Source organism: Myxocyprinus asiaticus, chromosome 8, assembly GCF_019703515.2.
Source record: "Myxocyprinus asiaticus isolate MX2 ecotype Aquarium Trade chromosome 8, UBuf_Myxa_2, whole genome shotgun sequence".
In the NCBI taxonomy this organism is placed as follows: domain Eukaryota; kingdom Metazoa; phylum Chordata; class Actinopteri; order Cypriniformes; family Catostomidae; genus Myxocyprinus; species Myxocyprinus asiaticus.
This window is the reverse complement of record NC_059351.1, coordinates 27,992,909-28,006,152: the sequence shown is the minus strand read 5'-3', so window position 1 is coordinate 28,006,152 and position 13,244 is coordinate 27,992,909. Positions and strand designations below refer to the sequence as shown.

Genomic DNA, 13,244 nt, shown 5'->3' with positions numbered 1-13,244 from the left:
TTCACGGGAATCCCCAACATTTTCATTCATATCGATTTGTTTGTGTTCTAAACCAGCTGGTTTACTTGAACATGCTTGATATGCGCAACTGTGATGATAGGGTCAGGTAAGCTTGTTGTTGTTTATAGGCTAGATATGCTGGTCCAGCTGCTGTGAACGCCCTTTGTCAGAAGTTAAAACAGCTCCAATATACCTGACAGGTACTATTACATGCGGCATTGTTTCAGCGTGTGCATCATTAGGGACCGTTCACATCGAACGCGTTTTTGCGTCCGTCTGCGCTGTTTTTAATTTGTTTCTCTATATAAACATGCGCTAGATGGACTGCTTCGACAGTTACGTCGTTTTTAGACGCAGTGTCAAATTAAAATGAACTTACATTTTTAAAAACGCGTCTCGAGACACATGTGTTCTGTTCTATTTAGCTCATAAACGCGATCGGTCTGAACGGCCCCTTACCTTTTCAATGGAAACACTAGCGTTCGAGGCTCGCTCATTGGTGCATCTGAAGTCACTGGCGTTGCGCTCAGAACGTTGAACTACTGAAAATAAACACTTAGAATGAGCCAAGCGGTCACTTACAGTGAGGGTAAGTAGAAAGAGTTAACGATCAAGAAACCGAACCAGCGATACAGTTTTTTATTTTTCCTCTTTGGAAACCAAACAGTAAGTTTTATCCTTACACGCTCTGTTATGTGACCTGCTGGAGTCCAGTAACAGATAGCCTTAACATTAAAGGACGTTTTAAAACATAAACCGCCTTTCCATTATTCATAAGACGGGCACATGTTGTTGGCTATCGGTGTCATTGTATGGTGTTGGGGATTGTTGAGTCGCAGACCGATGCTGCGCCGGCAGGGCAAGCAGAAAGTCCGCTGTTGCGTCTTGTTGAGTGACCTGAAGGTTTTCCTACTCAGGCCACCGGCACCATCGGCGTCGCCATCTGCCTTAACACCCATGAACGAACTAAACGCGGAGGACAATGCGACGAGCAGCGCCACGGAGAGCAACTCTTTAGCCAACGGACATTATCAGCCGGCGGGCTGGACGCCAACAGGTGAGGCTGAGGATACAAGAGAGAACGAAGACTGGACTCATAACGCAGTGGATCCGCCGAGGACGCTGGACTGCTGCAGCTCATCGGAGGATTGTTCTAAAGAGAAGCTTGACGAGAGGTTATCTCTGAACAGCAGCACGGACAGTGGAGTCAGAACCCCGTTGTGTCGGATCTGTTTTCAGGGCCCAGAGCAGGTAGGAAGCCCACATGCTGCTTATGTTTGTTTCTTTATACTGCGTTCAAGGCTGTGTGTATGTCGATGGTTTGTGACAGAAATTTTCTCCATATTACATAACATCTGAAAATTGCTTAGTAGTACAATAATATATACATACAGTGGCCCCAAAAAGTATTTGGACGCTTAAGCCATGCTTAAAATGTATGAATGTCATTACATTAGATTTTAAAATATAAAACCAAGTGGCATTTATTTTAAAGAAAATATAGTGTAAGCACACTTTTTTAAGCAAATCATTTAACAAAAATTGAATTAGGCTTCAAATGATAAAACAACAGATGTTCCATTCAAAATTAAGTCAAAATATAGTTAAAGGGTTAGTTCACCCAATAATGAAAATTCTCACATCATTTACTCACCCACATGCTGTCCCAGATGTGTATGACTTTCTTTCTTCAGCAGAACACCAAGAAATATATTTAGAAGAATATCTCAACTCTGTAGGTCCATTCAATGCAAGTGTATGGTCTCCAGAACTTTGAAGGTCCAAAAAGCATATAAAGGCAGTATAAAAGTAATCCATACAATGTCAGTGGTTAAATCCATGTCTTCAGAAGCACTATGATAGGTGTGGGTGAGAAACATATAAATATTAAAGTCCTTTTTTCACTACAAATCTCCACTTTCACATACTTGTTTTTGTTGATTCATATTCGTGCATATCACCATTTGGGCAGGGAGGAGAATTGATAGTAAAAAAAAAACACTTAAATATTGACCTATTTCTCACCAACACCTATCATTTGACATCCATGGATTAAACCAGTGGAGTCATATGGATTACTTTTATGCAGCCTTTATGTTCTGTTTAGAGCTTCAAAATTCCGGTCACCATTCACTTGCATTGTATGGACCAACAGAGCTGAGATATTTGTATAAAAAGCTTTGTTTTTTGTTCAGCAGAAGAAAGAAAGTCATATGCAGCTGGGAGTGCATTAGGGTACGGAGCCCTCTAGAGGACAGGGTGGGAATTTTTTTTCTGAAATAGTTTTGCGTGCCTTTGCATTAAGTTTCTTTTTGATTCAGTTCACTTGACATTGCTGTAAGCACTATGGGCATTGTCCTTCACACGACCTTGTTGAAACCCTTGTACAATCACGCCAATCTTATGATTGACAATGGTGTCTGAGCCCCGGCCCTGTAGGCACGCAGTAGGCCTATTTAAGCGGGCACTTTCCGAATTTTCTTCCTTCAAGTCTGCGAACTTCGTCTTCATCTTGGAACCCTTTCTGCTTCGTCGTCGATATACACTTACAGCGGACGAAACTTCTCAGCAAGACACAAACAGGACGACTCGTCACCTGTGCTCAGCACCTGCACCGAGAGGCTTTCCGCTCCCTTGTGTGTTGCAGTGAAGAGTTCTCCACATTACGGTCAAAAATGCTCTCGGTGAATGGATTCTTCGCTTCAGTTCATCGCAACGCTCATTGTTGATCAATGCTGCATTTCAACGGAACTCCTACCTGCTTCCCACAGAGCTCCGGCCAGAGTTACTGTATCCTTTATATATATATATATATATATATATATATATATATATATATATATATATATATATATATACAATATTAACTAAAGAGCTGTTTGCTGTGGCCTGTGACTCCTTATGAATATATCTATTTAATGTCATGTAGAGCGGCATGATGGGATATCATTCCCCTTAATGCTAATAGCAATGTCGAGTGAACTGAATTGAAAGGGAATGTCTCTGGTTACACATGTAACCTCGGTTCCCTGAGATGAAGGGAACGAGACATTATGAAAGCTGGCTGCAATTCTACTTCATAGTTTTATAATATGAGTGACTCACTCTTGTCCCTCAGTCAGAAAATTCTGAAGAAATGGTGACTGAGCACTTATTTAGGCCTACTGCGTGCATTAAGGGGCGGGGCTCAGACACCATTGCCAATCAGAAGATTGGCGTGATTGTATAAAGGTTTCAACAAGGTCGTGATAAGGACACTCCCCATAGTGCTTACAGCAATGTCTTGTTTCCTTCATCTCAGGGAACTTAGGTTACATGTGTGTCATAGAAATTCTCCACCTGGAATTCACATGAGTGAGAGTGTTCCAAACACATTACAGGACACAGTGCAGTCTTTTCCTCAGCGCTTTAATCATATCAACTGGCCTGGAAGAGAAGCTCCTGTGGCTTCTCCCGAACACACATACATGGCAGGCTTATATAGGTTGTTAACAAGTTGTATGTGATTTGACCTCAGCAGATTTCTCATGTGATAAGAACTCAGCAAAATGTTTGCTAGGGATGTATTGTATATCCTTGAACAAACAAGTTGTCACACGATCAGACCCTTAGCAGTATGAACAAAGAGATATTGTCTTCTGCCTGAAAAACAAACTGGTCATCCATTTCAACTCATAAGCACAACACAGGGCTGCTCCAAAACTGCATTTTCTAGCTTAAAGTATTTTGCACATAAATAATAATGTTCTAATATACCTAACTATTATTATTTCTTTCACATGTGTAACCGGAGACATTTTGCATGCCCTCACAATAGTTTGCATTCTCTCGCAAGAAATTCACCATTCAAAACTTATTGCAATGGCATGCAAAACTATTTCAGGAAACAAATTCCCGCCCTGTCCTCTAAGGGTGCGAGACATTGTGAAAGCTGGCTGCACTACTACTTTAGAGTTTTATAATACTATAAAATAGTATTAGTAAATGATATGAGAATTTTCATTTTTGGTTTCTCTGTTAGGACACCTTTGTGAACTTGAGGTAAACTGGCTTCATATACTAAAATGGCCTTGGGACCAGTTGGTTGAATGGCTAGAAAAAGTGTTAGAAAGTTTGATCTGATAAAAGGTCGAGAAACGTTTATCTGTCACATGTGTCCAAATACTGTACGTTTTGGTACTGCATGTGAAATTCTGTATGTATGTGAGTGATTGCTCCTATTCTTGAAGTGATTTGTCCCCATAAAGTGCTACTCTGCCCCAATGGTTTTATGGCAGTGGCATTTATCCATAGCTGATGCGATCTGTTCTAACTGTAAGCAACACATTACTAAAAGGTCAAGGGTTTGGACTCAAAGCATTGATCAAAGATTGAGGACCATTAAAAAGAATAGCACCACATCGCCCATTTTACAACTGCCATCTGGACACCTTCGTAGTAGCAGAATGGTATTATTATTGTCTGGTTGGCTACTTGCCCTCCTTTTAACGGTGTGTTCTGTTCGATCTGTTGTGACAGTTTTACACATTCAGAATTAAAGAGTCTCTTTCTTTTTCACAGGCTGATTTAGCACTGTCACTGAACCTGTAAATGCATGTGAAATTATTTTATTTTCTCCTCCTCTCCCCCACTTTCTCTCATTCTCTCTCTGTTGTTTCCTGTCTCTCTTTTCACTCTCTCCATGTCTCTTTCCCTTTCCTCTTTCCATTTATGTGGGCTGTGGTGGTGTAGTGTGGCTAAGGGTTGATGTGTGTAATGATAGCTGTGTAGACAGCAGATGGGACTGAGGAGATTCTCTCTGCTCTGACTGAGCTATGTGTACGTCTCCAGTCCAGACACATACACCCTTTCTTTCTCACTCTTCTCTCTCTACTGTATACTTTTTGACTTGCTCATGCTGCCTCACTCATTTATTTAAAATCAAATCAAATCACTTTTATTGTCACACAACCATATACACAAGTGCAATAGTATGTGAAATTCTTGGGTGCAGTTCCAAGCAACATAGCAGTCATGACAGTGATGAGACATATAACAATTTACAATAAACATCAGATTTACACAACACAATTTAAAATCTAATATACACATAATTACACACAACACAATATACAAATAATAACATACAATGTACAGTATACAATACACACAATATAGAATACACATTATACAATAAAAATAGTATATATAGTATATATAAAATGTACAGTAGGTTGTATTGTACTGTATTGACATTCAGGCTGTCGGTTGATAGTCAGTTGCCAGTGTGTTGTCAAGAGAGAATATACGGTATATGTCCTGGAGGGAGGAAAGCTCACCTCCGATGTTGTGTTTGGCAGTTTGCACCACCCTTTGCAGGGCTTTGTGGTTGTTGGCGGTGCTATTGCCGTACCAAGTGGAGATGCAGCCAGTCAGGATGCTCTCTACAGTGCTGGTGTAGAACTGTGTGAGGATGTGGCAGTTCATTCCAAACTTCCTCAGCCGTCTCAGAAAGAAGAGGCACAGATGAGCCTTCTTCACAATGGCCTCAGTGTGGACAGACCATGTGAGTTCCTCAGTGATGTGGACACTGAGGAACTTGAAGCTGCTGACTCTCTCCACTGGTGCTCCATTGATGGTGATGGGACTGTGTTCTCTTTCTCTTCTCCTGAAGTCCACTACAAGCTGCTTTGTCTTGCTGAAGTTGAGGGAGAGGTTGTGCTCCTGACACCAGCGTGTCAGAGTGTGCATCTCCTCTCTGTAGGCTGTTTCATCATTGTCAGTGATCAGACCTACTACCGTCATATCATCAGCAAACTTAATGATGGCATTGGAGCTATGTGTTGCCACACAGTCATGTGTGTACAGGGAATACAGGAGTGGGCTGAGAACACAGCCCTGTGGGGCTTCAGTGTTGAGGGTCAGTGTTGAGGAGATGTTACTGCCCATTCTATCCACCTGGTGTCTGCTTGACAGGAAGTCCAGGATCCAGCTGCACAGCAAGCTGTTTAAGCCCAGAGCCCAGAGTTTCACATCAAGTTTGGAGGGCACTATGGTGTTGAATGCTGAGCTGTAGTCTACAACCAGCATTCTCACATAAGTGTTCCTTTTTTCCAGGTGGGAGAGAGCAGTGTGTAGTGTAGATGTAATGGCATCATCAGTGGACCAGTTGTTGCGATAAGCAAACTGCAGTGGGTCCAGTGAGGGAGGCAGCACAGAGCAGATGTAATCTCTGATTAGTCTCTCAAAGCATTTGCTGATGATGGGAGTCAGAGCAACAGGACGCCAGTCATTTAAGCAAGTGAATTTGGTTTGCTTTTGGTTTACCTATTTAGCCTCACTCTCACTTTCTCTTTCTCAAGATCAATCTCTCTCCCTTTCAAACACCCAAGCAGTAGATAAGGAAGGTCTCCTGATGTACCTGTTCTCCTAAATCCAACAGGGAGAGTAAGGGGGGCTCCCTATTCTTTCTCTTGTGTACACAGAGCATGCAAGAATAATTACATGCTTGAGAAAAGAAATAATGGTTTTGTTTTTCACACCTGTCCTCTTGCTCTCTCTCAGCCACAGAGGAAAAATGCCCTGGACTTCTTAGGTCTTGTTTTAACCAGTGTGAAAACAAGAAAAGGAGGGAGGGAGAGAGAGATCCTGGAGGTGCTTCAAGTAGCATAACTCTTGTTCACACCCTAATATCAGGAGCGACTTATGTGGACATCATTTCACCTTTAGTGTCGGGAGCACGCCTATGATGCCCTAAAGTGCTGCCTCCGAAGCTCACTAAGTTTTGGAACAGACCCTTAGTGTAGCATTATTAAAATATAAATCCAGTTCACATTAAGTTCTACTTGTGAAGCTTCCGATATGTACAGTGGAAAATAGTTGACTGCTGTATTTGTTGTTAGGGAAATGTGAAGTGTGCAATTTCTGCACCACTAGCTGCACCAAACAGATTTGCAAAAATAATGAATATTATCAAATGGTTTCACAAACACTTCATGGAGGCCTATTATACCTGGAGAAAGCAATCTGTTAGCATTTCCAATCATCTCTATGACAGTTGCTCGGCTGGCACAGGACCACCTAGAATAATGCTATTTGAATTCAAATTAATATTCATAGTTTCAAATACACTGGGCCCCTAAAAGTTAAAATCCACATCTAAAGTAGCCCCATAACAAAGGGTTTTTGTGGACAGAAGAGTGGATTAGCCCATTTCTCTGCATTAAAAGGCATTATCAACTGTACTGCAAACGTCTTCCTTCCGTGTTCCACCAAAATAAAAGCTTCTGCCAAAATAAAGGCTTGAGGGTTTAACCGGACAGCATAGCTATGCAGCATGTAAATTGTAAATTAGTACATACATAAATTTAGTACATGAATATGCTACTGTTTTATAACGATATTATTAATAATAATGATAATAATATATAAAATATTTTCACTATTATTTATTATAATAATATTATTGGGTTCCAAAACATAATGATGAAAAGTGGGCTAAGATCCTATCACAAAGTGGACAAAAACAGATACAACGGGATTATGATGTGTATCTGTTACATTGCAATGTGAATCTGTTTACCTTATATGTAGTGAAACTGATGTTATTATACAAGAATAGTGAAAACGAGTCTAATGAAATTTTCAGCATGTCTCAAATTTCTAAATTTCTTCCTTATAAAGTCTGAAGGCCCTTGCATACTTCCTACAAAATCGAAGAATGAACAGGTGTGATATAATTTAGAACAAAATCTGTCTAAGAAGAACCTGTTTTTGAGTTCATTTGGTGGATTGTAACAGCTTGCCGGGGAGTACTTTTAGGAAAACTTCTTACCAGCTGATGGCTGCTAAACACCTTACTGCCACTGGTCCACATCATCGGTAGGTGTGACCTGGAGCTGAAAGGAAAATTTGTATGGAAATATATTGTAAGGAAGCACCGTACACACAGGGCAATGCAAAAAACAAGAAAAAGTCTCTCTCTCACTGTCTCAAACATTTTCTCACCACCCTTCAAGTAGGCTATTGACAGGAACTACTGACCTGTTTCTCTAATTTTTTTCTGTCCCCTTCATGCCTCTCTAATTCACAAACTTGTGTGTACTGTAGTGCATCTCTGTCATTATAGAATGTGGGCTCATTGCTTACTGAGGGCTCATTCCTTTCTGCTCCCTTGAATCTGCTGCCATGTAATGCTGACCTAATGTCCAGTGCAATAAAATGAGGCTGCATTCACCGCCAAGGGCTGTTAGGGGTTATGTATAAAGGATCCCTCATTCAGATTGTATTGATAGTTCCAGTTTAAAGTGGCCTCTTCTGACACTCTGGCGGCCTGTTCTTGCCTCATCTCTTCCATCTCACTTCCCTGCTGCACAACATATCATTACAACTCCAAACCATCAGTAATTATGAATAATTAGCATGGAGAAAATCAAGTGTATCTGAATTTACTTGACAAATGGATCTACATTTAATTCTAGAATGCCCCCATCCAGATTACACTCATAATAATACATGTCAAATGAAATCAGTGAGACTATGCATGGGGAATTATCTGCACTGAGTTTTGAAAGCAGTTCTGTATGGATATTTGATCACTGCTACATCATTCGAGTGACTGACTACATTTACACGGACACCAGAAAGTGGCTTACTGCGAGAAAGTGGGTTATTGCGAGAAAACAGAGAAAACAGCATTCCGGTTTACATGCACTGTATAAGCTGCATACTCTTTACTCCTGTATATATGTGGCTCCGTCAGGAAGCAGCTTTCTCCACAGCCCCGCGACACTGTGTAAATAACACACAGGGCATCCGAGTAAGACTTCACTATTTTACTCTCTGTTGATTTGCTTTATTTCCAGATATTCCAGAGTTGTTGCTGTGTTTGTTTCCTTAACTTACTATCGCAACCTGCAGGTGAATTGCGACTCAGACGTGGGGTTTTCCCTCTTACATAAACTCTGGGATTCCCCCAGTGTACCAGCGCATACAGTTGTGCTAAAAAGTTTGCATACCCTGACAGAAATTGTGAAATTTTGGCATTGATTTTGAAAATATGACTGATCATGCTTTTATTTAAGGATAGTGATCATATGAAGCCATTTATTATCACATAGTTGTTTAGCTCCTTTTTAAATCATAATGATAACAGAAATCACCCAAATGGCCCTGATCAAAAGTTTACATACCCTTGAATGTTTGGCCTTGTTACAGACACACAAGGTGACACTCACAGGTTTAAATGGCAATTAAAGGTTAATTTCCCACACCTGTGGCTTTTAAAATTACTTTTAGTGTCTGTGAATAAATAGTCAATGAGTTTGTTAGCTCTCACGAGGATGCACTGAGCAGGCTAGATACTGAGCCATGGGGAGCAGAAAAGAACTGTCAAAATATTTATAAAGATGGAAAAGGATGTAAAAAGATATCCAAAGCCTTGAAAATGCCAGTCAGTACTGTTCAATCACTTATTAAGAAGTGGAAAATTCGGGGATCTCTTGATACCACGCCAAGGTCAGGTAGACCAAGAAAGATTTCAGCCACAACTGCCAGAAGAATTGTTCGGGATACAAAGAAAAACCCACAGGTAACTTCAGGAGAAATACAGGCTGCTCTGGAAAAAGACGGTGTGGTTGTTTCAAGGAGCACAATACGACAATACTTGAACAAAAATGTGCTGCATGGTCGAGTTGCCAGAAAGAAGCCTTTACTGCACCAATGCCACAAAAAAGCCCGGTTACAATATGCCCGACAACACCTTGACATGCCTCACAGCTTCTGGCACACTGTAATTTGGAGTGACGAAACCAAAATAGAGCTTTATGGTCACAACCATAAGTGCTATGTTTGGAGAGGGGTCAACAAGGCCTATAGTGAAAAGAATACCATCCCCACAGTGAAGCATGGTGGTGGCTCACTGATGTTTGGGGGGGGTGTGAGCTCTAAAGGCATGGGGAATCTTGTGAAAATTAATGGCAAGATGAATGCAGCATGTTATCAGAAAATACTGGCAGACAATTTGCATTCTTCTGCACGAAAGCTGCGCATGGGATGCTCTTGGACTTTCCAGCAAGACAATAACCCTAAGCACAAGGCCAAGTTGACCCTCCAGTGGTTACAGCAGAAAAAGGTGAGGGTTCTGGAGTGGCCATCACAGTCTCCTGACCTTAATATCATCAAGCCACTCTGGGGAGATCTCAAACATGCGGTTCATGCATGATGACCAAAGACTTTGCATGACCTGGAGGCATTTTGCCAAGACGAATGGGCAGCTATACCACCTGCAAGAATTTTGGGCCTCATAGACAACTATTACAAAAGACTGCACGCTGTCATTGATGCTAAAGGGGGCAATACACAGTGTTAAGAACTAAGGGTATGCAGACTTTTGAACAGGGGTAATTTCATTTTTTTCTTTGTTGCCATGTTTTGTTTTATGATTTTGCCATTCTGTTATAACCTACAGTTGAATATGAATCCATAAGAAATAAAAGAAATGTGTTTTGCCTGCTCACTCATGTTTTCTTTAAAATGGTACATATATTACCAATTCTCCAAGGGTATGCTAACTTTTGAGCACAACTGTATATGTGGACATTGGGGACAGTCGATATTTTACATTCGTGTGTATAAATGGGTATAGTTTATAGTGTGTGTGATTTTCCCACTGTACTCCCAGAAATGTTGAATTCTTTCCACTTTTGACATTTCGTTGGGCTCCATCCAATGACGTTTGTTGTCTGTTCCACGCATGCGCACTCTTCAAACACCCATTAGAACACCGCTTATATGTTTAAATGGCTAAATTAAGCTGTGCTCTCCGAGAGAAACCTAGGTGTGTTAAACCACTTTCTCTTAATCCCTTAAACGGCCTAAGGAAATCAGTGTTCTTGTTTACATGACGTTTCAGAATGCCGCTTTCTACAACCCCAATTCCGAAAAAGTTGGGACAGTATGAAAAATGCTATTAAAAACAAAAAAGTGATTTGTAAATTATAATAACCCTTTGCTATATTGAAATCTCTACAACTACACATTATATGATACCCTGTGAATTTCATTGTTTATTGTTTTTTTATGTACAGTAATTTCAAATCAGATGATTGCAACATACTCCAAAAAAGTTGGGACATTCGAGTGTTTACCACTGTGAAACATCACCATTTCTTCTAATAATACTTATTAAGCATTTGGGCACTGAAGGCAAGTTTGTTAAGTTTAGAAAGTGGAAATTTCCCCCATTAATCCAATATGTAAATCTTTAGCTGCACAATTGCAGACAGGCCAATCTAGCACCCCCACTCTCTGCTTACACAGCCATGCACTTGTAATCTGGACAGTATGTGGTTTGAAGTTGTCCTTCTGGAAAATGAAGGGACGTCCCTGGAAAAGACGGTGCTGGATGGCAGTATAAGTTTCTCCAAAATTTTTACAAATCTGTCTGCATTCATGGTGTTCCCATAGATGTGCGAGTTGCCCATGCCATGGGCACTGACACACCCCTGGCCCATACAGACACTGGCTTTTGGACCTGACACTAATAACAGCTTGGATGGTCATTTTCCTCTTTGTCCCAGATAACATGATGGCTGTGTTTTCAAAAACCTTTTGAAATGTGGATTCTTCGGACCAAAAAACACAGTTCCACTGTTTTACTTTCCATCTAAGATGAGACCGAGCCCAGAGAAGTCAGCAGCGCTTCTGGACAGTGTTGATGTAGGGCTTCTGCTTTGCATAGTAAAGTCTTAACTTGCATCTTTGGATGCAGTGGAGAGTGGTGTTGACTAACAAAGGTTTACTAAAGTTATCCCAAGTCCATGTTCATGAAATCTATTACAGATAAATGACATTTTTTAAGACAGTGACGTCTGAGGGATCAGAGATCACGTACATTCAGAAGTGGTTTTCGTCTTGCCCATTACGCACCGAGATTTGACCAGATTCCTTGAATCTTTTAACTATATTGTGCATTGTAGAGGGTGAAATGCCCAAACTCCTTCCAATTTGTCTTTGGAGAACATTGTTCTCAAAGTACTGGATTATTTGCAGAAACATCTGTTGGCAAATTGACAAGTCTTGAATGATCCTTGCTCTTGAAGGACTAGGCTGTTTTTGGAGGCTTCTTATACAGTATACAGTACTATGACACAATTGCCTCACCTGTTTAACATCTCCTGTTTCACATCGCCTTGTTATTTCAACTCATCAAATTGTTATTATTCTTAAATTGCCCCTGTTTCAACTATATTGGAGTGCGTTGCAATCATCTGATTTTAAATGACTGTAGATTTTCCAAAAGAAATTAAAATAAAATACAAAAATAAAATAAAATTCACAAGGTAAAACATCATATTATGTGTAGTTGTGGTGCTTTCAATATAGCAAAGGGTGAATATAATTTACAAATCACTCCTTTTTGTTTTTATTAGCATTTTTCATACTGTCCCAACTTTTTCAGAATTGGGGTTATACTAAAACCCTGGAATAAACCGTTTTCTTAAGTGGATTTATCCACTACGTAATGGATATTCGTGACATAGTGGATGTTTTAATGCAAATGTGCAAAATGTTCAGAGCCAAGATATTTTTAATGCAAACATTTTATTCAGCGTGTACAGTATGTAGCATTATGTGTAAATAAAGAGTGAGAGAATGTAATAACGATTGCATTTTCTTAATCAGTGTTTAATATTAGTATTATAGGATAGCGTACTAACAACTTTTAAGCATCTGGGATTTTAGTCTTCTAAAGAATATGAGAGGTATTACTGCTAAGTATTTTTAATGAATTTGTTTGTTATGGATGATGACCAATATACAGTAAGTATGCTTTGTTTTGTTTTTTTATTTGTTTGATATGTTTTGAGAACATATACAGCCCTATTACTTTAATTTGATTTGTGAATAAAATCTTAACTTCGTTTTGGAAATAAAAATGTACTACACATTTTTATTTGTCCTTGTTGTGCTGTCCAAAAATTAGTGACTGAAAATATCTATCTATACACTCACCGACCACTTTATTAGGTACACTTGTACACCTATTTATTCATGCGATTATCTAATCAGTCAATTGTGTGGCAGCAGTGCAATGAATAAAATCATGCAGATACGGGTCAGGAGCTTCAGTTAATGTTCACATCAACCATCAGAATGGGGAAAAAATTTGACCTCAGTGATTTTGACTGTGGCATGATTGTTGGTGCCAGACGGGCTGGTTTGAGTATTTCTGTAACTGCTGGGGCCGGATGCATAAACAGTCA

At 40.0% G+C, this 13,244-nt stretch overlaps 1 protein-coding gene across 1 annotated transcript in view; it reads left to right on the top strand.

Moving 5' to 3' along the window:
• The first annotated feature begins 253 nt into the window (after positions 1-253).
• LOC127444937 (E3 ubiquitin-protein ligase MARCHF4-like) overlaps positions 254-13,244 on the top strand; it is a 51,341-nt gene continuing 38,350 nt past the window's right edge. Inside the window, exon 1 of the mRNA XM_051704606.1 lies at positions 254-1,251. Coding sequence (XP_051560566.1) covers positions 787-1,251 — 465 coding nt within the window. The 5' untranslated portion in view covers positions 254-786. The remainder of the gene's footprint in view (positions 1,252-13,244) is intronic.